The 22,938-nt window shown below is 37.3% G+C and overlaps 3 protein-coding genes across 3 annotated transcripts; 2 read left to right on the plus strand and 1 right to left on the minus strand.

Annotated features, from left to right (window-relative positions):
* Positions 1-5,318: 5,318 nt before the first annotated feature.
* LOC130094431 (butyrophilin subfamily 3 member A1-like) lies at positions 5,319-8,427 on the minus strand. The gene is made up of 11 exons (XM_056260711.1): positions 8,325-8,427; positions 7,930-8,036; positions 7,771-7,815; positions 7,573-7,686; positions 7,356-7,496; positions 7,007-7,111; positions 6,766-6,900; positions 6,395-6,458; positions 6,238-6,261; positions 6,055-6,081; positions 5,319-5,939 (listed from the first exon to the last, which is right to left on the minus strand). The coding sequence occupies exons 1-11, from the start codon at positions 8,341-8,343 to the stop codon at positions 5,413-5,415; spliced, it is 1,308 nt and encodes a 435-aa protein (XP_056116686.1). The 5' UTR covers positions 8,344-8,427; the 3' UTR covers positions 5,319-5,412.
* Positions 8,428-8,969: 542 nt separating this feature from the next.
* LOC130094428 (phosphatidylinositol N-acetylglucosaminyltransferase subunit A-like) lies at positions 8,970-15,500 on the plus strand. The gene is made up of 7 exons (XM_056260707.1): positions 8,970-9,135; positions 9,400-9,704; positions 11,820-12,252; positions 12,644-12,776; positions 12,869-13,001; positions 13,282-13,488; positions 14,825-15,500. Exons 2-7 carry the CDS (start codon positions 9,423-9,425, stop codon positions 15,080-15,082), a joined length of 1,446 nt encoding a protein of 481 aa, XP_056116682.1. The 5' UTR covers positions 8,970-9,135; positions 9,400-9,422; the 3' UTR covers positions 15,083-15,500.
* A 1,054-nt stretch (positions 15,501-16,554) lies between these two features.
* Positions 16,555-22,145, plus strand: LOC130094440 (ankyrin repeat and SOCS box protein 5-like). The gene is made up of 7 exons (XM_056260730.1): positions 16,555-16,942; positions 17,819-17,898; positions 18,139-18,246; positions 18,355-18,505; positions 18,592-18,726; positions 21,596-21,781; positions 21,881-22,145. The coding sequence occupies exons 1-7, from the start codon at positions 16,846-16,848 to the stop codon at positions 22,003-22,005; spliced, it is 882 nt and encodes a 293-aa protein (XP_056116705.1). The 5' UTR covers positions 16,555-16,845; the 3' UTR covers positions 22,006-22,145.
* The last annotated feature ends 793 nt before the right edge of the window (positions 22,146-22,938 follow it).

Consider the following 22,938-nt stretch of genomic DNA (forward strand, 5'->3'; position numbering starts at 1 on the left):
TCCCTTGACAAACAAGCCAGTTTTAACGCTGTTGTGTTGCACATATAATGTCGTCTCACCAGGTGTTTGAACAGGTGCAATGCAGCAGAGCGTTTTTGTAATTGTTTTTCGAGCCAGCCTGAAGTCGTTTTCAAATTTGTGTAGGATATTTTTTGTTAAAGTTCAAAAGTGCCACTACAATCTAATCGGTGGTGTTCATTGTAGGCTACGCTGAACATCTCATCACATATCAGTCACATATTACATGAGGCTAGTTGTCCTACTTTTTACCACAGTGAAAATTAATTGGGGTGTTTATTTTTGAAAGTGAATTTCATGCATGCCTTAAAGTCCTAGGGACACAATATCTTAATGTGTTCCATTGTGGCTCTATTGTGTCCATTTGACCATTTAAAAAAAATATATGATGGTAGGCTATTTATATTTACGTAGGATATAATTTACAAAATGAAATTATCTAATTTACCTAATTTAGTTTTAAAGTAGTTGTTTGAATCCAACATACAAAACCAGTGCTCAATTAAGCAATTTATGCATTATAGAAATCAACTTGCCGACCTTTCCTCTATATTGCCTATAGGCTATATGAGAGAGAGAGAGGGGGGATATAATCGTGCACAGTGAGGATTTCTGTAAGGTGATCTATAAGATGCTATTCCACATGATTACAGCTTTTAGCACATGCCAGTGCACCGTGTTTATCCTTTAGTATGATACCAAGCGGAAAGCTGTCCAGGGCTATTATGACATCATGAATGCAAAACCGGCCCACTAGTAGCCTACTGTATGTTGTTGTTAAGTATTATCTGTCTTTTTTTTATTGCTGTTACAGTGGTAATCACACTGAGAACCAGAACAGACTTCCTGCTGGTGTACTGAACTAAGTGCCTACTCACATGAGTGGAAGAGTGCAAGTTATACACGCAGATTTAAGCCCTAATTATTTACGGAGGTGACAAAAGCAGTGATGGATAAAATGCCTCTAAGCGTGTCAGCCTTATGTCACATGCCGGTAGGTAATGGTTTAAGGCGTGGTATGTCTTTTGTGTACTATGAGCAACAACATACAGTAAATCACTTCTGTTTTCAGAAGCTTTAGCTATTTATACCCGAGTGAGGCATAATCAAGATAAAAGGCAGCTGAGGAACAGCAAATCAGTTTGACTGGCCAGGGGAACATTTGCGCGTGAGAGAGAGGAGCATTTTGCTAAATAAATGCACTATATTACATATTCATTATATTTTCACTCTTATAATGTTTTTATTATAAAAAACTTCCTTATAATTGTATACATAAGTTGTTAATTTTATGTACCAGCAGACAGGGTTCCCTGACCTGAATAGTTTACAGCATTAGTTGAGAATCTTTTTTCCCTATCCATGTACTGTAGCTGATATTTATCGAATCAACATTGAAGTGAGATTCAAGTCGAATTGCAAGTTTATGAATCAAATCATGAAATGTGTGTCAAAACCCAGCCCTAATAAAAACACAGTACCAGTCATTGTACCGTGTAACATGTTGTTGGTAATGAAATTATGTTCAGTTACCAAATGTTTTGACAATCACAATACACAGTTTTTTATTTTTATTTTTTATAAACACCCCCATCTCCCCGAAAAATCCATAATTCTCACTCTTAAGATGCCAGCCCTGGTTAAGTGCCTAAAGAAGAGACATGTCTTCAGTTGTGATGTCTCAGCAGATCAGGTGGAGGTTGGCAGCTCATTCCACCAGAGACTAGTAGAGGTTTCAGAGTGTTAATATTGTAGTCTAGAAGAAACAATGAAGATATTAAAGAATTTGCAGTTGTGAGAATTTGCATTTCTGTTTTTCTTTGGAATTCCTTTCACAGATGGCTCTTGCAACAAATTTCAACCATCACAACAAAACAAAAAAAACTAAACAAAACAAAGTTGGCTGTGTGGACACGGTTTGTGTATTTGAGGCACAATTCCACCCATACAAAATCACTGTAAAATCATAATTTTTGTAAAAGAGTGACTGATACATACTGGTCACACAGAAAATGTATTATTATCTTCACTAAAAGATAGAAATATTAACATAATTCGCTATATAGACAGTGACGTTAGTGGCAGCAGGATCATAAAAACTAAATAAAATTCATAAAAAAGACTGAAAGCAAACTCATTAAATTTTTAAGGCCTTTTTCTAATTTTAATGTGCACTGGTCTTGAAAAAAGAGAATGTGGGATGACTTCATAGTTAGCAGGACCAAAATCTGTCATGTTCAGACAATATACCTCAATATATTGTGCTCTCATATGATTGACTGAGATGTACTGCACATATCATTCTACTGAAGGACTTTAACACTAACAATTGACTATCCATAAGTGACATTTTGTATTGATTTGTGTGTATGTGTTTAAAGAAGAGGCATGCATTAAAGATTCAACGGGGCACAGCTGGAGAGAACAACATCATTATATTTAATTACATTGCATGTCATTAGTCCATTAGTCCATACTTCATATGCAATCTGAAAATGTATGGAGGGCTGAAAACAACATTTCCTTTACATCTACTACTTTTATAAGTTTGTTCCCATGCATGGTGATTTGGAGATGTACCATGTTCATCTGGTGATAAACAGAAGTTGTTTCCCTTTGTGTTCTTTACACAAAGCTCTTTGAGTAACAAATTGTGTAAAATAATTAGTGCTGGGCAAGTTAACGCGTTATTATCGCGTTAACGCATTTATTAATTAATGCCGACAAATTTTTTATCGCGCGTTAACGCAGAGGTTTTTTTTTTTTTTTTTTTGAAAGTCCGTTGCTCACTGCCTCTGAATACAAATAGGCCTACAGTCAAACCATGATCACAGGAGGGGTGGGATGTTGGTCAGCCAGCAAATAACCCACCCAAACAAGCAGTGGAGAGGCTTTGGCAGGTTCTCTCAGGTGAACAGAAAGGGAGACAGCGCTCCGCGAGTGAATGACAGGCGCTCTATGGATAGTAACCATGGCACCGGCTTCTGTGCGCAGCTGCGCCTTTTTAACTTAAATTAAAATTATACATAACTTTACCTGATAGGCCTGCGTTTAGTTTAGCGGGGATGCTCTGCCATGTGAATTCCCTCCTGTTGATGTCCTGATAACTATTTAGATTCTGGAAACTCACAAACAGCGAGCCGAGGATCAGTCTCTCTTCCAATGATTTGTGCTGCGCGTCGTGTACAAAAAAGTTAGACAATTCAACTTCGGCAACGCGCGGGCGCGTGCGTGAGGCGAGCATGACTGCAACAGTTTCACAGGAACGCACCCGCTTGTCGCTGCACCTGTGCTCGACCACTTCACCTCACTCTAAGGCTGATTTATACTTCTGCGTCGGACTTACGCCGGAGCCTCTACGCTATAGACAACGCGTTGGTTTTCATTTATATTATATCTGCGTCGTTGTCCGCGTTGACGCGCAATTACACATGAGGGAGAGTGTGAAACCCGGGGAGCGGTTCTAGCTATCACAGCGCTTGCGGTACGCGTAGAATTGACGTTACATTTCTGGAGAGATGCACGTCAGGGTACGCGCGCTACACAGCTACGGCGTGAGTTCGATGCAGAAGTATAAATTGGGCTTTACCTCTGTTTAATGTAATCTTACGTGGGAAACCATGGCATGCCATGACCAAACCTAAGCTGCTATCAGAGAAGTAACGTTGGTCGACTTATATCTGTAGTAGTGATCATGACCCTTTGACTACATAGACTGTTTGCTGCTCCCTGATACAAGATACCTGTTCAGAAAAAAAAAGAAAAGAAAACTGGACTCGTTTTAACAAGCTAGATAAAAGGTAATGCCCTGGCAGTGGCAAATAGCTTTGTTTAAATATTTGATTTGATTACATTAATGTTTAAGTTGAGATTTACAAGAAATATTTTATTGATACTGTGTAAAGGGAATACTGCTGGTGTAAAAGCACCTTATTTGTTTAAAGTTTTTGCAAACCACATGTTATTGCACTTTTGTAGCAGTACATTTAAATCAAAAGTGCGCAATACACTACTAGAATTCATTATTCAATTTTGCGCGTAACAATGCGATTAATCGCGATTAATCGCAAGAAAATCATGCGATTAATCGCGATTAAATTTTTTAATCGTTGCCCAGCACTATAAAAAATAAATAAAAGATATTTGGAAATTTCCCTTTAAAACAAAGGCTCAGTTTGTGGTCAACTGTTCATTATTATTTTATTGAAAACAATAAAACAAAGACAAAGTCACTTATATTAAACACTTTTTTTTAACAGAAGTTATCTTGCCCCTTTAATTGCCTCCGCTATCATCCTGTCAATCATCTGTCTCATTCTTGCGGGTCGCGGCTATGATTGCAGTTTCAGTAAAATTTAATTTCACCATCATCTGTACCCACCCTCAGCCGATTGGCATAATTACAGTATTTGCAATGACCATCCCGTGTCCAAAACGGAGCTTACTGTCTAAAAGAAAAGTTGTGACTGCCTAGCGCAGCACCACACAGATTCAACTCAGCACATCTAAATAAAACAGGCTGGTGGCAGACTAATATTTAATATTTCTGATGTAAATATTTCTGTGAAACGCATTAAGTTGCACAGAAGAAAGCCTAATCTAGGACCTGCCCTGTACAGTTTAAGAAGCGGTAGTAGATGACTATTATTAGTATTTATTTATTTACAAAAACACATGATAGAGGTACTACCAGAAACAAGTAGAACTTCTTTAAAGAACAAACAGAAGAATGACATGAGAGTGTGCATATAAAGCATACATACAGTATACAACAAAGCACAGGCTATACAACAAACGTGTGCATTCTTTTTAAAATTTGACTTTAAACTTAACAAGAGAAGGAAGGACCATGAGGTATGTATTAAAGGTAGGGTATGGGATTTGCAAAACGGCCGGCAGATTTTGAAAATACACAACTCAAAAGGTCCTACCTTCTTTCCTCCAACGCTGGCCCTGACTCCACCCATTCGAAGAACATGGACACGCAATCATGCATCTGCAAAACTCAGATGCGCGAGATTGCAAGATTGCGAGATTGCGAGATTACTCTCTCTCTCTCTGTACCGGGGCGACTTGCACTTACTGTGACTGGGTCACAAGCTTTGAGTATGCGCACGAAGGGGACACGCGCACAAGGGGGATGGGGGAGGGGGGGATGGTACGACCGTTTGATTGACGCACTGACTGTCCAATGATTCTAGGTGGTCTTGGAAATGATTGGCTGGAGTTTCGAGTCCTGCCCGTTCCACAGAATTGCTTATTGCTTAATTTTCATTTCAGTGCTTCTAACTCAGTGGCTGTAAGTAGGTTAGGAATAGGATTTCAAGTGATTTTGAAAAAAATGGTCAAAAAAGAAAATCACACACCCCACCTTTAAACTACATGAAGTACATTTTATGATGAAATCACCAATGCTCTGTCTGTCTCAATGGTGCCAAACATTGGGTAAATGTTTTCTGTCTCACTAAAGTCTGTGTTAAATGTGTAAATATGTCTTCTTTTCTCAGCATCATAGAAGGAGACGTGGCCCTCCTCTATGTCCAGATAAACTCCTATCTTAGAGGGAGTTGGTAGGTTGAGTTTGATGACTGGTTCAGTCAAAGCCATCAAAGTACCCACCCGCAGATGCAGATTCCAGTACCCTGTTTTTGTGTTCATGGTCACATAGCCACTACGAGGAGCTGATTCCTTCACAACTCCCACCCGCCACTCATGTTTCTTCTTCACATTTACCTCCCAGTAATGCCTACCTGTATTATAACCCTCTTTAGCTTGGACACAAGTCCAGGCATCAAATTTAGAACGCTTCCGTTGGAACTCTTTCCAGTTGTTGAGACCATATTCTTTTGCCCTCAAAGATTTTCCATCTTTAGAGACTAGGAGATCTGGGTTGGCTGTGTTTGGATCCAGAATTACAACAGCTTCAAGAACAAAATGATAAGATATTGAAGTATTGAAATTAAACTTTGTATAGTGAATTTACATCCCTTATAAATCTATATCCCTTATAAAAGCTATATATCAGTTGAGCTTTACCTGTTGATTTTGTAATCCAGTTCCAAACTGCGAAAATAAAAGTAACATTGGATTAAACCTGACAAATTGAACATCAACACAAAAGTTTTTTTTTTTGGTTGTTTTTTTTTTCTTCAAAAATTTAAAGTGTAATTAAAAGTGAAGCTATGATTTTATGAAAGTCAATGAGTCTAATGAAAATACCTGGGTTAGGAATGCATAATCCAACTATGAGGGAAAAAAGAAAACAAGGAAACACATTGACATAACCATATATGCAATTTATCATTCTCTGAGACATTTTTTCTACCAACATGGTAGATGGTAAAATCTCTGTGAAAAAGACTAAAGTAATCTTCACCTGCATTTTTGGCGTTTTGCGTTTTGCTCTGTTTTCTCTTCACCCACTGTCTGTGGTTTGAATCCTTCCATACAAAACAATAAAACCATAAATACTCTTTAAGATTTGACATTCATTTTGATTAAAATGTGATTGACGTGATAAATAATATACAAAATATGATTAAAAAAATGACAAAAACATGATTCTCCAAGTATAAAAACGAGTCATAAAATGTTCATTACATTTATTGAAAGTTTAGAACATCAGTTGAAATCTCATGCATTTAGATGTTCAGTTGCAAAAAAATATTGAAAAGCCATGGACTACTGTCTCAGTTAAATAGCAATACTTGATTTCTTTACATGACCAATTTTCTTTTTCATCTTTACCTCAGAGCTTCCTGACTGTAGTACAGTCCATATTATCCAGTCCATTACTGGGAGTATGCTGGACTCTCCCTGTTTCCATTCTTTGTGGAGATCCCTCAGTGTTTCTTCACATTCCCTCTTTGGAAATATTGAGTTCTATATTTAGAAAGAGGCAGAAAGATATTTGAGATATCTGATTTAATCTTGTGCGTGACCGAAACGTCTTATCCCTCTGATCTCTGTAAACATGCAGGTGACAAACCTGTTCCATGTCTTTCAGTTCCCAAGACCAGTCAGACAAGATTTTTTTTGCTTTGTTAAATTTAATTTCACTGTTCGACAACTGCTCTGAACAGGTATGTTGTATCTACAGCAAACAGAAGAGTAAACAAATATATTGACAACTGTGGTAAAATAATGTCTGATGTTAGTTAGGGTTAATTCATAATTTTCCCTGTACCACTGTTATCTTGTCATCACTTTGCTCCAGGATGGTTATAACACAAAATCTCGAAACTGGAAGAGATATATTTTTATTGCTTATCGCATATCAGTTTATGGCATCCTGGTTAGGACATGAAACTAAACACTCATAAAAAGTGAATCCAAACCTCTTGCTTGTCCAGTTGTTTTGTCTGTGTGTTCTCGAGATCTTCAGCCCATTGCAAAATATAATATTGCTGTTCATCCGGCTCTTCTTTTTTAGTTCCTTTATTTTTAAACTTTTGAGTCATCAAGTAGAACATCTTTGACTGTGGGCATAATGCAGATCATTTGAAACTTCTGTTAAACTCATATTAAATTCATATAATAATGTCAAATATTTACCTGTACCACTCTGTCCAGTTCAGATGCTAGGTTTCTGATAATGTCCCTTGACTCATCAAGTGAGTTGTCTTTTTGCTGTATGCTTTCAGTGGCTGGTATTTTGAAGTTGAACCGCTGCAGAGAGATTTTTAGATATTAAGCAAATACTAGTGGCTTAAAGATCATTAATTATACTTTATATTACATGCATATGTTTACCTGGTAACAGTCCTTCCCAAATTGTTTGAATATTTTAACAACATTCTATCAGGAAAAACAGGGACATGCCCAAACAATTAATTCACCATGGAAGTTTTTTTTGGTACTGTTTAAAATAAAAAATAAACTGTCTATGTAGAAGATGTTTGTGACATATACCTCAGCAGCACTCAGATCTGGCCTGATACCTGGGAATGATGCAGAAGCTCTTTCATTCTTCTTTATGTTTGGCTTCATGAGACTAACATCACTAAAGGCAACTCCAGCTGCAACATATATAGACAGCCAATGAATTTAGTAACGGCAACAGGAAATGAAACATTAACGCTGTTGGCGCATTGTGGTAAAGTTATTAATTACAAACAACTCAGAGTGAAACATGCTGTATGAGTGATGTTAAGAAAGATGTCACCCATTAATATGAATACTTTTGAATATGTGTTGCACTATTCCAAATTCTGCCATACAAAAGAATGTCTGAGAAAATAGTGGAGATTTTTATTTCTCTAGCACTATATAAGATATGAATGTAAAAAGAAAAAAAGAAAGCATACCAGCTGCTGCAAATGCCATATCTCATGTAAAGAGTAATCCAATAAGAGCTCTATGTGAACACATCATTGACTGTCACTGCAGTCGAAAGAAGGGTTGTTGTTTTTGTACAGCATATTTATACTAGACCCCGCCCTGTCGAAACAAAAGTGAAACCAGTTTGTTTTTGTGCAGGCAGTGACTTTGGTCAGTTCAACCTCATAGTTCCAAACAAAAAAGGGGACATTCTGTTTCAAGCAGAGAATAGGTTATGGCTTTAAACTGCTTGGAATCGACCATTTAGTGGTGCTTTTTGTCCTTTTTTGGTGCAGGGGAGTTAGGATTTGAAAACATATGGGGTTCTTATTTTGCAAGAACAAATTGCAACATATCTGCCATACAAACACACTTACATTAATTTAATGTCACATGCCACTCACTGCTGGCCAAGTTAACAGAAGTAATAAAGAAAAGAATGGGAAAAAATATATTATTGTTTATTAGTCTTACTGAAATCGAACTGTTTCCTGTAAACGTACTGTGTCCTCTAGAGGGCAGCACCTACCGTCGCATCATTTCATTTTACACCACGAAGAAAAGAATCCAAACATCACGGAAATAGACGTGATGGTGTACTGTTTCACTTGTATAAAAGCATTCTCTGCTTGTATTTTATTCCAGGGAAACACAATTGAAACCTTTTCATTTTTTATGAATTAACGATGGATTTAAAACGTGATAAAGATGTAACAAGATCGAGCACACATCTTAAATCAGTCTTTGTTCATTTGTTCAGGATTCAGTTTCATTTTTTATCAGCCAGTGATTGACTGGGTGAGTGTTTTAGTGTCTCTTTAGTTAATTTAAATTTATGTAAATGTAACGTAATGTTAATGTACATAAATCCGTGTTACTCAAGACTCTTTAATTCATCTATCTGGCTGTCTGACTATTAGCTTTTCGTCTATTAAATCAATGCAAGTCTTGCAGTGTTGTTGTAGTGACGTTCAGCCACAATATACTGGAATATAGCTTGTGTAACTGTGTTGTGCAGAAGTAACTTACATGTGTACATCTCTACTTTTGTATGGCAGAGAGAGCACTGAGGATTTCACAACACCATGGGCAACAGGAGGAGAGGTCACTCTCATGCACCTAAAACACCACCTCTATCCCTGGACACACACTCCTCTGATCATGAGCCGGGCGTGAAGCACAGGATATGTATGGTGTCAGACTTCTTCTACCCAAACATGGGTGGTGTGGAGAGTCACATCTACCAGCTCTCACAGTGCCTCATAGAGAAGGGCCATAAGGTTGTGATAGCAACGCATGCGTATGGAGACCGCCGTGGGATTCGCTACCTGACCAACGGACTGAAGGTGTATTACCTACCACTCCAGGTTTGTTTTACAACATATTGCATTAGTTTAAAAGGGTCATATCACACACTGCTGGCAAAAAGTTTGGAATAATAAAATTTTAAAAATGTTTGTGATAAAGTCTTTTATACTCACCAAGGCTCTGTTTATTTGACCAAAAATACAGTAAAATAAATAACTCATCTTTTTGAATATACACACTCACCTAAAGGATTATTAGGAACACCATACTAATACTGTGTTTGACCCCCTTTCGCCTTCAGAACTGCCTTAATTCTACGTGGCATTGATTCAACAAGGTGCTGAAAGCATTCTTTAGAAAAATTGGCCCATATTGATAGGATAGCATATTGCAGTTGATGGAGATTTGTGGGATGCACATCCAGGGCACGAAGCTCCCGTTCCACCACATCCCAAAGATGCTCTATTGGGTTGAGATCTGGTGACTGTGGGGGCCATTTTAGTACAGTGAACTCATTGTCATGTTCAAGAAACCAATTTGAAATGATTCGAGCTTTGTGACATGGTGCATTATCCTGCTGGAAGTAGCCATCAGAGGATGGGTACATGGTGGCCATAAAGGGATGGACATGGTCAGAAACAATGCTCAGGTAGGCCGTGGCATTTAAACGATGCCCAATTGGCACTAAAGGGCCTAAAGTGTGCCAAGAAAACATCCCCCACACCATTACACCACCACCACCAGCCTGCACAGTGGTAACAAGGCATGATGGATCCATGTTCTCATTCTGTTTACACCAAATTCTGACTCTACCATCTGAGTGTCTCAACAGAAATCGAGACTCATCAGACCAGGCAACATTTTTCCAGTCTTCAACTGTCCAATTTTGGTGAGCTCTTGCAAATTGTAGCCTCTTTTTTTTTCTATTTGTAGTGGTGATGAGTGTTACCCGGTGGGGTTTTCTGCTGTTGTAGCCCATCCGCCTCAAGGCCTCAAGGTTGTGCGTGTTGTGGCTTCACAAATGCTTTGCTGCATACCTCGGTTGTAACGAGTGGTTATTTCAGTCAAAGTTGCTCTCCTATCAGCTTGAATCAGTCGGCCCATTCTCCTCTGACCTCTAGCATCAACAAGGCATTTTCGCCCACAGGACTGCCGCATACTGGATGTTTTTCCCTTTTCACACCATTCTGTGTAAACCCTAGAAATGGTTGTGCGTGAAAATCCCAGTAACTGAGCAGATTGTGAAATACTCAGACCGGCCCGTCTGGCACCAAAAACCATGCCACGCTCAAAATTGCTTAAATCACCTTTCTTTCCCATTCTGACATTCAGTTTGGAGTTCAGGAGATTGTCTTGACCAGGACCACACCCCTAAATGCATTGAAGCAACTGCCATGTAATTGGTTGATTAGATAATTGCATTAATGAGAAATTGAACAGGTGTTCCTAATAATCCTTTAGGTGAGTGTATATTAAAATAATTAATAATTATAATAATTTATTCCTATGATGGATCCTTCAGAAATCATTCTTATATGCTGATTTGGTGCTCAAGAAACATTCATTATTATAAATAAGGTTGAAAACAATTGTGCTGCTTAGTGCTTCATATTTTTGTAAAAACCGTGATAAACTACCATTCAAAAGTCTGGTGTAAGTACAAACAAAAAGAAAGATTAAATTGATCAAAAGTGACAGGCATTTATAATGTTACAAAAGATTTTATTTCAAATAAATGCAGTTTATTGAACCTATTCATCAAAGAATACTGAAGAAAATGTATTATGGTTTTTACAAAAAATATTAGCCAGCAAAAACTGTTTTCAACATTGATAGTAATAATAACCATTATTAATAATTGAGCACCAATAATAATTAATAATAACTGAGCACCAAATCAGCACATTAGTGATTTTTAAAGGATCATGTGATACTGAAGACTGGAGTAATGATGCTAAAAATTCCATCACAAGAATGAATTTGAAAATATATTAAAATAGAAAGTTATATAAATTTGACTATATTACTGTTTTCACTGTATATTTGATCAAATGAATGGTAGCCTTCGTGAGCATAAAAGACTTCTTTCAAAAACATAAAAACATCTTAATTATTCCAAACTTTTGACCGGCAGTGTACATATCAAACTTCTCACTCACATCCCTTCCTTTCAGGTCATGTATAATCAGTCCACAGCCACCACCTGCTTTCACAGTTTGCCGCTACTCCGATGTGTGTTTGTGCGTGAGCGCATCACAATCGTGCACGCCCACAGCTCCTTCTCTGCGATGGCCCATGATGCTCTGTTTCACGCAAAGACTATGGGGCTGAACACTGTATTCACAGACCACTCTCTCTTTGGATTCGCGGACCTGAGCTCTGTACTGACCAATAAGCTGCTGACTGTCTCTCTGTGTGACACGAATCACATCGTGTGTGTGTCGTACACTAGTAAAGAGAACACTGTACTGCGGGCCACCCTGGACCCTGAGATTGTCTCTGTCATCCCTAATGCTGTTGACCCCACTGACTTCACCCCTGACCCCTGTCGTCGTGACAACAGCAAGATCACCATTGTGGTCATCAGTCGACTGGTTTACAGGAAAGGTGAGGAAAACATGGTGTTTTTATTTGTATTGCAAAATAATATAATGTATTGCAAAGCATTTTCATAAAAAAGTGTTAATTTAATGACTCTAAAATCATTCAATCAGTATTTTAATTAATGTTATATATTCATAATGTTTTTTTCCCATAATAATAATTTCAAATTTTTTATTCATATTATATAAAATAATATAAAAGTAAAATGTAAAGCTACTTAATTTTTATGTAAAGCTGCTTAATAAGATGTTATTTTCAAGAATTGTATTATATCAAAGAGACTTTTTATTCAATGTGATATCAGGACAGTTTTGACTTTATGTCCCCTTAAAATATCTGAATGAATTTCAAGTCAGAAATTAATATGCTCATAATACAATCTGTTGTTTTTCAGGGATTGATTTACTAAGTGGAATCATTCCTGAACTGTGTGGAAAGCATCTAGATCTCTGCTTTCTGATTGGTGGAGAAGGACCCAAAAGAATCGTATTGGAAGAGGTTCGAGAGAAATATCAGCTTCATGACAGGTAAGAAAGCCAGTAGGCCTGAGCAATGATCTCTAGATGTAAGTATGTGTATAATTTCTTTACTTACCTTTATTTTTCCTGTGTATATTAAGGGTTCGTCTGCTGGGAGCTCTGGATCATAAGGATGTGAGGGATGTTCTTGTTCAAGGTCATGTCTTTCTCAATACTTCTCTCACTGAGGCCTTCTGTATGGCCATAGTGGAGGGAGCCAGCTGTGGTTTGCAAGTATGTTTTTTTTTTTTCTTTTTCTATGAATATGTATGAGTGAAGTAACATTATGCAAGTAAAATGGGTTGCAAATGACATTTCATGTTCAAAAGTATATTGTGTGAGTATGTTCATAGTATGGACGATATATGTTAGTGACATGACGTGAAGGCCAAGTGTGGTAACCTATACTCAGTCCAGTCTGACTCTCTAACCATTAGGCCACAACTGCCCCACATATAAGATGGATACAGTATACTTTTTAATGCTACAATTAACTGGTTTATTGTGTGTGTAGGTGGTGAGCACTCGTGTTGGAGGTATACCTGAAGTCCTGCCTGATGAGTTGGTGACTCTGTGTGAACCATCAGTTCAGTCACTTTGCGATGGCTTGGAAACTGTAATTGCAAGAATACGCACAGGAAATGAGGCGTCTCCTGCCGCCATCCACCGCAAGGTCCGAACCCTGTACACTTGGAGAAATGTTGCAGAGCGCACAGAAAAGGTAAGTTTTAAGAACATGCTCGAATTTAATCATTATTTGTTGTTTATTATTGTGTAATTATTATTATTGTACACAACCATTCAAAAGTTTGGAGTCAGTAAGATTTCTTATTATTTTGAAAGTATCTTATGCTCACCAAAGCTAATATTGTGAAATATGAATCAAATTTAAAATAGCTGTTTTCTATTTTATTGTATTTTAAAATGTAATTTATTTCTATGGTGGTAATGCTGATTTTTCAGTTGCCATTTAGTCCAGTCTTCAATGTCACATGATCCTGATCACCCAGAAATCATTGTAATAATCGTGATGCTTTTTTTGTTGATTGATTGATTGATTTTATTTGACCACTTAAATATAAAAATATGAAACTGTGTCATACATTAAAATAAAATACATAAGTAGTCAGGGATAACACAATAAAGCCCGAAGACTTATTTCCATTGTGGTCCCTTATAAAGGCAGCGGAAGAGGACAAGTGGCAGCAAATCACACATCAATCATTCATCATACATTAAACAAATTCATACATATTATACAGAAAAAATGATCATAAAAATAGACTATGGTATTATAATAACTACAATTGGCACCTAAACCATACTTTCAAACCCTGTTTAAAACTACCTATACTTCTTACTTGTACCAGGTAACCGATTCCAAAGGGTAGTTCCAGCATAAAGAAAAGACTGTTTGCCCAGATTTGTATTAAATCTGGAGGGGTACAAAATCGGTTGAGCTACCCCTAGTGGAGTACCTGTGAACTTCGTTTACTCTATTAAAATAATTTCTAAAATATTTGGGAACATCTCCATAAACAATTTTATGTACCATACCCAGCTGCATCTGAGACACTCGATCCTCAACTTTCAACCATCCCACCCTTTCAAAGTGGGAACATTCCAGATGAGTTCTTATGGGGAGGTCTAAAATTAGCCTTATTAATTTATTTTGAGACGTCTGAAGCCTATGTTTCAGGTTCCCTGTGAGACCATTGTACCATGCGCCACACGCATAATCAAAATAAGGCTGAATTAAAGCTCTTGCCAAAACTAGCTTTGTTTTTTCATCCAAAAACTTTGATATTCTGGCCAAAAACCGAACTCTCTGATTAACTTTGGTGATTACCTTTTGGGCCTGACCTACTCCAGATAAATTACAATCTAACATACATCCAAGATAACTGTCACTGCCAAGATGTCTGTCACTTTTTGATGAATAATGCCTCCTTGCTAAAAAACCCCCAATTAATTTTTATAAAAAAAATCTCACTGACCCAAATGTTCTAAATTGTAGTCATTGTATAATTCTCCCACTCTTTCTGTGTTTGTTTCAGGTGTACAATCGGGTGTGCAGGGAGCCCGTTTTGCCATTGTCTGCGCGACTGCAGAGACTGCGCTCTCACTGTGGTGCCGTGGCAGGCTCCATTTTCTCCTTTGTTGCTGTTATTACCTTCCTCTTCCTGCTTTTCCTGCAGTGGCTCCGCCCAGATCATCTAATTGATGTTGCTGTAGACTCATCAGGCCCCCACAGCCGCTTGGGGCAGCACGTTAGTAAGAAAACAAGTAAAACACCAAACCCGGCTGTGTCCTGAGTGACTAATGATCTAACATGACTTTACAAGGTTATTTTGGAGGGGACGGATGTAGGTAATGAACTGAATTGTAGTACCAATGTACTACGGTACATCAAAACATGTACTGACTGTACCCGTTTACATTCCTGTATAAAACTGTGACCTCAGGTGTAGAGAAAGCTTTTAAGAGCTATCCTCAGCCAATCCCAGAGCCCAGCGCCTGCTTTTGCACAATGAACCCCCATCAGATAATAATCTAAGCTTGCTGAAATGGTTGCACAAACACCTTTAAAAATCTGGATTCAAGATAAATAAATGACAAACAGGGGCAGCTTTTTCTGTATCACCTTTACATTCATCTCACAGCATATCTGTATGCTTGAGGTGTGAGTTCAAACTGGTATATATGAACTGAACTAAAATGTTTAATGAGAAACAGTTTTTGAGCTTTAGTGGAGCTATGAATCATATCGCTTCTTTAATCTGACGGTACTTCTTTTTCTGTAAGCTGGTTTTGACTTCTATTGCTGCTTTTTATTGGCTAACGTTGGATAGTAACATGAACGTATTTATTTTAAACCCAAACACCCCATTTTCTTTTGACTTCACATGCAGCACACTCATTTTAAGGCACTATACTTCACTTTTCATACTTGCTTTCTTTTATGTTACACCTATTTTATATTGACCTTCTCTGTGAGTATGATGATCATAGTTATAACGCACAAACGTTTATACTACCTGAAAGTGGTGTTAACTTGAATTTTTTCACAATTGTTGACACAATCTACAATAAATTTTATTAACATGCAATAAGTACTGTATACATTCTTTTTTTTTACTGCTTCAGCTTTGACATGAGTATTTGTTGGTGCTTTTCGAATTTTGTCCACACAACACAAAATAATTGGAAGAATTTACTTAAAATATCAGAAGTTGAATTTAAAATTCAAACTAAAGAATATACATTAAATTAAGTCAATATATGAAATTTTACTTTAAATGTGTGACTGTTGAGGATAAATGAGGCATGTTATGTTTACATAAAGTTGTTTTTGTTGTAGATAACCGTCAGGGTCTCTCTGGATCAGGAATCTTATGCTAATACCCAAACAGGGCTGATAAAACACACCCTCAACCATTCAAGGCTAAATCCAGAAGTCGTTAACAAACACTTATCGCCCTTTCTGACTGCTTTCACACACATGCACATTCAATAGCCGCTCTATCCAGCTAGAGCGATCCTGTTTCTGCATAACACTGGATGCAAATCATGTTTTGCTGGAGAGGCAGATACTGTATCACCAATTACATTTGCAGTTACATTGGCTTTGGTTCATGGTTAATTTTCTTTTTTCAAGTTTTAGCTATTTCTCTTGCTGTGTATAAAAAATCATATCTATTTTGAGGTTGTAGATCAGTTTTACTTAGTTACTTTTTATAGGGACATATTGTCTTTACATACTGACTTTCATTTGTTCTCTGAAGCTGATTAAAGGTGCTTGCTGTGGCATGTTTTTGCATCTAATGTTTTATCTCCTCTGGCCCTTCGACTCATTTTGAGGAGATTGTTTATGTGGGGGATGCTCACCTCAGGAGTTTGGGGAGATGGGGGTGTAAGCACATATCACTGATAACGGTGGGAGGTGCATTCTTGCCAAGGGGGGTTCTTGTTTCTCTGAAGGCCATATAAACTCCTCTGAAGAGTTTCTCTGTCCACCACTATCACAATTGTTCTCTTCCTGCGAGGTCTCTGAGTTGTCTTCTTGTGAAGTTTGGAGATGGCTGTGGTTCATGCTGAAGTGAGCGTCTGGAGTAAGCCATGGGATCACAGGTTTCACATATATGGAGGACAAGTGTGTAATACACTAATGGCAGGTGAGTTTTCCTCCTCTACCTCTGTTATTCTCTCACTCTTCTTGAATGTTTTCAGTGGTCAAACACGTTTACAACAAGAACCAAGCTTGTTCTGTTTTCACAATTTGTTTTACAATTTTATTACACTAACTAAAATACCTAAATTTATATCAACCAATTTGTCACCATTGGACCATGAAACATGTATGATAGTAGCATACTATATAGCATCAAGTCAGCAATCCAGACCATTACATTTTGCAATTATATGGACATAGAAAAAGGAAATTGACTTTGGCTTGGAATGATGGTCTAGAAGATAACCCAATCTGACTTTACAGCAGGACTGGTTTTGAATAGTTTGTTTAAATTGCTTTTAAGAGATAAACTTATTCAAAAATAAGGGATTGAGTGTGGGTTTAATTGTCTATACTTGAAGGATACTTTCCCTGGATATTTGCTAATTTGACCTCTTTGAGGTCAGAGTTGTGGCTCAGTGAGCTGTGCACATGCTCAAAACATCTATAACACATCTGTCTTTCAAATTTTTGTATCTGGCCCTGGGTCATTTTCTAATCCCTGTTCACCCATTTTTCTGTCTCTAAAAAACAACTCTGTGTTTGCATTTCACTGTTTTTGTTCATTTAGAGGAATACTGAATCTGTTTTTGTGCAAGTGAGATGAGTAAATGTATGCTCACATTTAACTGCAATAACTACGCCTCTGCATCTCATTCCTGATTTACTTTACTAATTACTTGAAAAAAGTAATCGGATTACATGCCTTTAAGATTAAGTAGTGTTTCTTGTAACACTGATTATTGTTTAAATATCAAAACAACAAATGTGATATGGCACATCCTCATTTAAATATCTATGTATGTTTCTGCTTTGTTAGGTTCCTGGGATGACAGAACACCTCTACACGATGCTGCTTTGCAAGGAAGATTGCTGCCACTGCGAAGACTCCTTTCACAGGTACTAATGGGAGGAACACTTACTCAAACTGGATAGCTAAATAAGAGTTCACAAAAAGTATTTGGACACTTAATCCACACTGAAATAAGTATGAATGTCATTGGACTAGATAATACAAACCAGCCCGACTGGTCTGGGGCCACTATTACATATTGAGGTTTAAGGACAGAAGACTATGTATTAAAACAAACGGTTATTATGAATGAAGGAAATTAATTGTCCATGTTTGCATTTTTATAGGGATACAATGTGGGCATGGCTACATTAGATGGAATCACACCACTGCATGAAGCATGTGTTGGAGGCCATTTTACCTGTGCTAAACAACTTCTGGAACATGGCGCTGATGTATGTATATAGGCCTAACTTTCTCTTTATTTGCAATATTTATGCCTTTATTTTTCTCTTTTTCTCTGCATTAACATGCATTAATGGCTGCAATATGTATGCATTCAGGCGAATGCCGTCTCCTTTGATGGAGCCACTCCTCTCTTCAATGCATGCTGGAGTGGAAACCCCACTCTCGTCAGCCTCATTCTGATGTACAGCTCTGTCCACCATCCGGCTCATCTGCTGAGCTCACCTCTTCATGAAGCAGCAAAGAGAGGTATATGTGATGATTCTTGTGGATTTACAGAGAACTGTAAACATTGGGATTTCAGTAAACCGGATGTCTGTGTGTACATGTTTTAGGTCACACAGCATGTGTTGAACTGCTGCTGTCTCATGGTGTGAATGTGGACATGGAGTTGCCCAGCATAGGAACACCGCTGTACTGTGCATGTGAATCCAAGAGCACAGACTGTGTTCAAAGCCTGCTGATCTCAGGTCAGAATCACACACGCCACCCTTCATGGGTTAATAAATACATTTTTGTTTTATTTTGTGTTATCTCAAAGATGATTCTCACATGCACATTACTGTAGTACAGTAACAAAAATATCCTATCTGGATCATGTATTGTCTCTTTTTTTTTGTTTAGTTACAACTAAATAGATTAAATAGCACGTAATCAATTAGAGAAAATGCCAAATCTAATCCAAGCTAAATCATACATGTATAAATACATACAGTTTAAATACAATATATAATTATTTGTTCCCACTAATTAGCAGGGTTATTTTGGTTTTATACAGTTATAATATTTTGTAATAAAATGTATTAAATATTTAATACTCATTATTTGTAATTTATATCTTCAGTGTTCACTTTAATTTTAGTTTAAATTTTAGTATACTAGAGAAAATCTACACTTGCATAGAAGAGTGTATACATAAATTTCAAGTACCGTATTTTCCGGAATATAATAAAATTGAAAAATTTTAATCTCTGAAACCTGCTCAATTTACATTCCAAAGCGACTAACACAATGAAATTAACGTTAACCACCTTTTGTCCACTTTTAATCCCTATAATCCCATCCTTTAATGTGGTACAGTAGAAAAACACTGTATATGAGATCATTAATGATCTTCCAACAAGTCAATTGTTGGCAAATTAAAAATGACTGGTCTGTGCATTTGTACAGAAATGTTTTATCTCATAGGTTTCAGTTTGTATCTCTCCAAACATTACATTTTCACACAGTTTGTGCTTCATAGGCAAAGTAAGGCACATCAAGTTTATTTGCATAGCGCGTTTGCTACATGTTTGTTGTGTTTGTTATTACTAGTGCAATGCCCGTGCAAAATCTGTTTTTAGTAATTGTTGGTTTGGTATGTTTGAGTTGCTGAATAGCCTAGGCTACTATTACACAGGTGCCTAAACTCTGAGAAAATGATAACGTTAAGCGCACCAGAATAAAATATAATATTCAGAATTAAACAGTGTAGCTGACTTACAGATTCAGTTAACATCCACAAAATGAATAAGCGCGGCAATTCAGGGGAGGTTCAGACCTTGGCTGGAGCAGCTACACAGTGAACTCCAAGAAAATGCTACGCTTGAGCAAACAGTTGGTGAATAGGCTACTACAAATGATGGCCGTGAATAAAATATAATATTCAGATATTTTTAAACCACAACCCTCTAATGTCAGAATGTTTATTTTGGGGAGTGGCCACTCAGTGTGCAGTGTGAGAGGGGGAGTGGCCACTCAGTGTGCAGTGTGAGAGGGGGAGTGGCCACTCAGTGTGCAGTGTGGAGGGGGAGTGGCCACTCAGTGTGCAGTGTGGAGGGGGAGTGGCCACTCAGTGTGCAGTGTGGAGGGGGAGTGGCCACTCAGTGTGCAGTGTGAGAGGGGGAGTGGCCACTCAGTGTGCAGTGTGAGAGGGGGAGTGGCCACTCAGTGTGCAGTGTGAGAGGGGGAGTGGCCACTCAGTGTGCAGTGTGAGAGAGGGAGTGGCCACTCAGTGTGCAGTGTGGAGGGGGAGTGGCCACTCAGTGTGCAGTGTGGAGGGGGAGTGGCCACTCAGTGTGCAGTGTGGAGGGGGAGTGGCCACTCAGTGTGCAGTGTGAGCCAGAGTGGCCAGCGGCTAGAGTGGCAAAAGCCAATGTGTGCTTCTTTTACCGATATATTTAACAATATCGTTTGCATTTCTAATCCAAACAACGTCAAACTCGGCACTGCACTTACTCGTGCCCGTAGCAAGACAACTGTCAAGTTTGAAATCCATTGGACTAACGGTTTGAGATATTCGATTAACAGACAGACAGACAGACACACACACAGACACACAGACAGACGTTCCTGTAATTTATAGATAGATATAGCTTTTAACACACACACACACACACACATAGTTTTTCTTCATTTTATTTCATTAATTATTTGTCTTATTTATTTCTAAATGAAAGTTAGAAATAAATAAGACAAATAATTAATGAAATAAAATGAAGAAAAACTATGTGTGTGTGTGTGTGTTAAAAGCTATATCTATCTATAAATTACAGGAACGTCTGTCTGTGTGTCTGTGTGTGTGTCTGTCTGTCTGTCTGTTAATCGAATATCTCAAACCGTTAGTCCAATGGATTTCAAACTTGACAGTTGTCTTGCTACGGGCACGAGTAAGTGCAGTGCCGAGTTTGACGTTGTTTGGATTAGAAATGCAAAAGATATTGTTAAATATATCGGTAAAAGAAGCAGCCATTGAAGTTGTGGTTTAAAAATAAACATTCTGACATTAGAGAGAGTTGTGGTTTAAAAATTGTGGTTTAAAAATAAACATTAAGTTTTTAATCTAATATTGGTAACACTTTACAATAAGGTTCATTAGTTAACATTAGTTAATGTATTAACTAACATGAACTAACAACGGGCAATACATTTGTTACAGTATTTATTAATCTTTGTTAATATTAGTTAATAAAACTCCAGCTGTTCATTGTTTGTTCATGTTAGTTCACAGTGCATTAACTAATATTAACAAATACAACCTTTGATTTTAATAATGTGTTAATAAATGTTGAAATTAATATTAACTGAGATTAATAAATACTGAATAAGTATTGTTCATTCTTATTTCATGTTAGCTAAGGTAGTTAACTAATGTTAAGTAATGAAACTTATTATAAAGTGTTTCCCTAATATGTATATATAATTTTAATATTATATTATATTAATACAATTTATTTTAGCTTTATTTCAATTACCATAAATGATTTTAAGTAGCCTAGTTTTAGTTATAGTCAACAATAGCACCACTGCTAATCACTGTGCAGTGTGCATTACAGTAAAGTGCTCCTTGTCTCTCTCCAGGCGCTGATGTGCAATGTGGGCGGGGTCTTGACACACCTTTACATGCTGCAACCAGAGTGGGCGGAGCAAAGGAGGTGGAGCTACTGTTGAAGCATGGAGCTGATTGGACATCAAGGAACTCAGAGGGAAAGAAACCTCTGGAATTGACTACAGATCAGAGTATCAAACATCTCTTGCAGATTGCAGGTAAATAAACACAAATTAAACACTCAGCATGCCCCATTACTATTATGCTGTTTTAATGCATGTTGCGATACTGATTCTGGCTTGTGATCGGTTCTGCAGGTCCTTGCTCTCTTTCTCAACTGTGCAGATGGTCTATTCGACGTTCACTGGGACAAAAAGGACTAAACAAAACTAAGTTGCTTTGCTTACCACTTATCCTGCACAATTATCTTCTCTATCATTAAAACACACATAAATATTATCCAAACACTCTTCCATAATCTTTCTCTTTTAGTAACATTATGTGCACATTTTTATTTGTAAATAATCTTTGTATAAATGTAGCTACTTAATCTTTGCTTTTTGTAATAAATATTGTTATACATTCACAGGCTATTCATTTGTTTGACACACACACACACACACACACACACACACACACACACACACACACACACACACACACACACACACACACACACACACACACACACAGTCTACAATTGCACATTCACACTCTTTACGAACGAGAATTAACTAACTATCCAGTAGATGGCAGCTTTGTAACATAAGATAGCCTAATATTATTTTCCCCTCATAATTTTATAGGGTAGATTGGGCTTTAAGAATCTATATTTTTACGTAGCCCAGCCTATCTATGATTTTTTTTATATACAATATAAGTAGCCTACAAAACAACAAATTGTGCCAAACATAGTAGGCTAATTACAAAATACGATATCCATTAAAGTAAAACCCAGATAAAAAAACATGAATGAACATTATCTATCTATCTATCTATCTATCTATCTATCTATCTATCTATCTATCTGTCTGTCTGTCTGTCTGTCTGTCTGTCTGTCTGTCTGTCTGTCTGTCTGTCTGTCTGTCTGTCTGTCTGTCTGTCTGTCTATCTATCTATCTATCTATCTATCTATCTATCTATCTATCTATCTATCTATCTATCTATCTATCTATCTATCTATCTATCTATCTATCTATCTATCTATCTATCTATCTATCTATCTATCTATCTATCTATCTATCTATCTATCTATCTATCTATCTATCTATCTATCTATCTATCTATCTGTCTATCTGTCTGTCTGTCTGTCTGTCTGTCTGACTAATATGTTGAGGATGTTCCCTCTCTAGTCTCAGTTGCAAACAGTTTGGGA

Source organism: Rhinichthys klamathensis, unplaced genomic scaffold (genome assembly GCF_029890125.1).
Source record: "Rhinichthys klamathensis goyatoka isolate OS25496 unplaced genomic scaffold, OSU_Roscu_1.1 h1tg000177l_1, whole genome shotgun sequence".
In the NCBI taxonomy this organism is placed as follows: Eukaryota; Metazoa; Chordata; class Actinopteri; order Cypriniformes; family Leuciscidae; genus Rhinichthys; species Rhinichthys klamathensis.

What these genes read in the sequence shown, in the direction of transcription:
- LOC130094431 (XM_056260711.1), bottom strand. An exon ending in TTGGGAAGGACTGTTACCAG is followed by an intron (nt 7,687 to 7,770) that starts GTAAACATATGC and finishes ATCTCTCTGCAG; the next exon opens with CGGTTCAACTTCAAAATACC. An exon ending in GCAAAACGCCAAAAATGCAG is followed by an intron (nt 6,262 to 6,394) that starts GTGAAGATTACT and finishes TTTCCCTCATAG; the next exon opens with TTGGATTATGCATTCCTAAC.
- LOC130094428 (XM_056260707.1), top strand. Translation starts at nt 9,423, where the DNA reads ATGGGCAACAGGAGGAGAGGTCACTCTCATGCACCTAAAACACCACCT. An exon ending in TGTATTACCTACCACTCCAG is followed by an intron (nt 9,705 to 11,819) that starts GTTTGTTTTACA and finishes CCTTCCTTTCAG; the next exon opens with GTCATGTATAATCAGTCCAC. An exon ending in GAGCCAGCTGTGGTTTGCAA is followed by an intron (nt 13,002 to 13,281) that starts GTATGTTTTTTT and finishes TTGTGTGTGTAG; the next exon opens with GTGGTGAGCACTCGTGTTGG.
- LOC130094440 (XM_056260730.1), top strand. Translation starts at nt 16,846, where the DNA reads ATGGCTGTGGTTCATGCTGAAGTGAGCGTCTGGAGTAAGCCATGGGAT. An exon ending in TTCTGGAACATGGCGCTGAT is followed by an intron (nt 18,247 to 18,354) that starts GTATGTATATAG and finishes GTATGCATTCAG; the next exon opens with GCGAATGCCGTCTCCTTTGA. An exon ending in ACATCTCTTGCAGATTGCAG is followed by an intron (nt 21,782 to 21,880) that starts GTAAATAAACAC and finishes TCGGTTCTGCAG; the next exon opens with GTCCTTGCTCTCTTTCTCAA.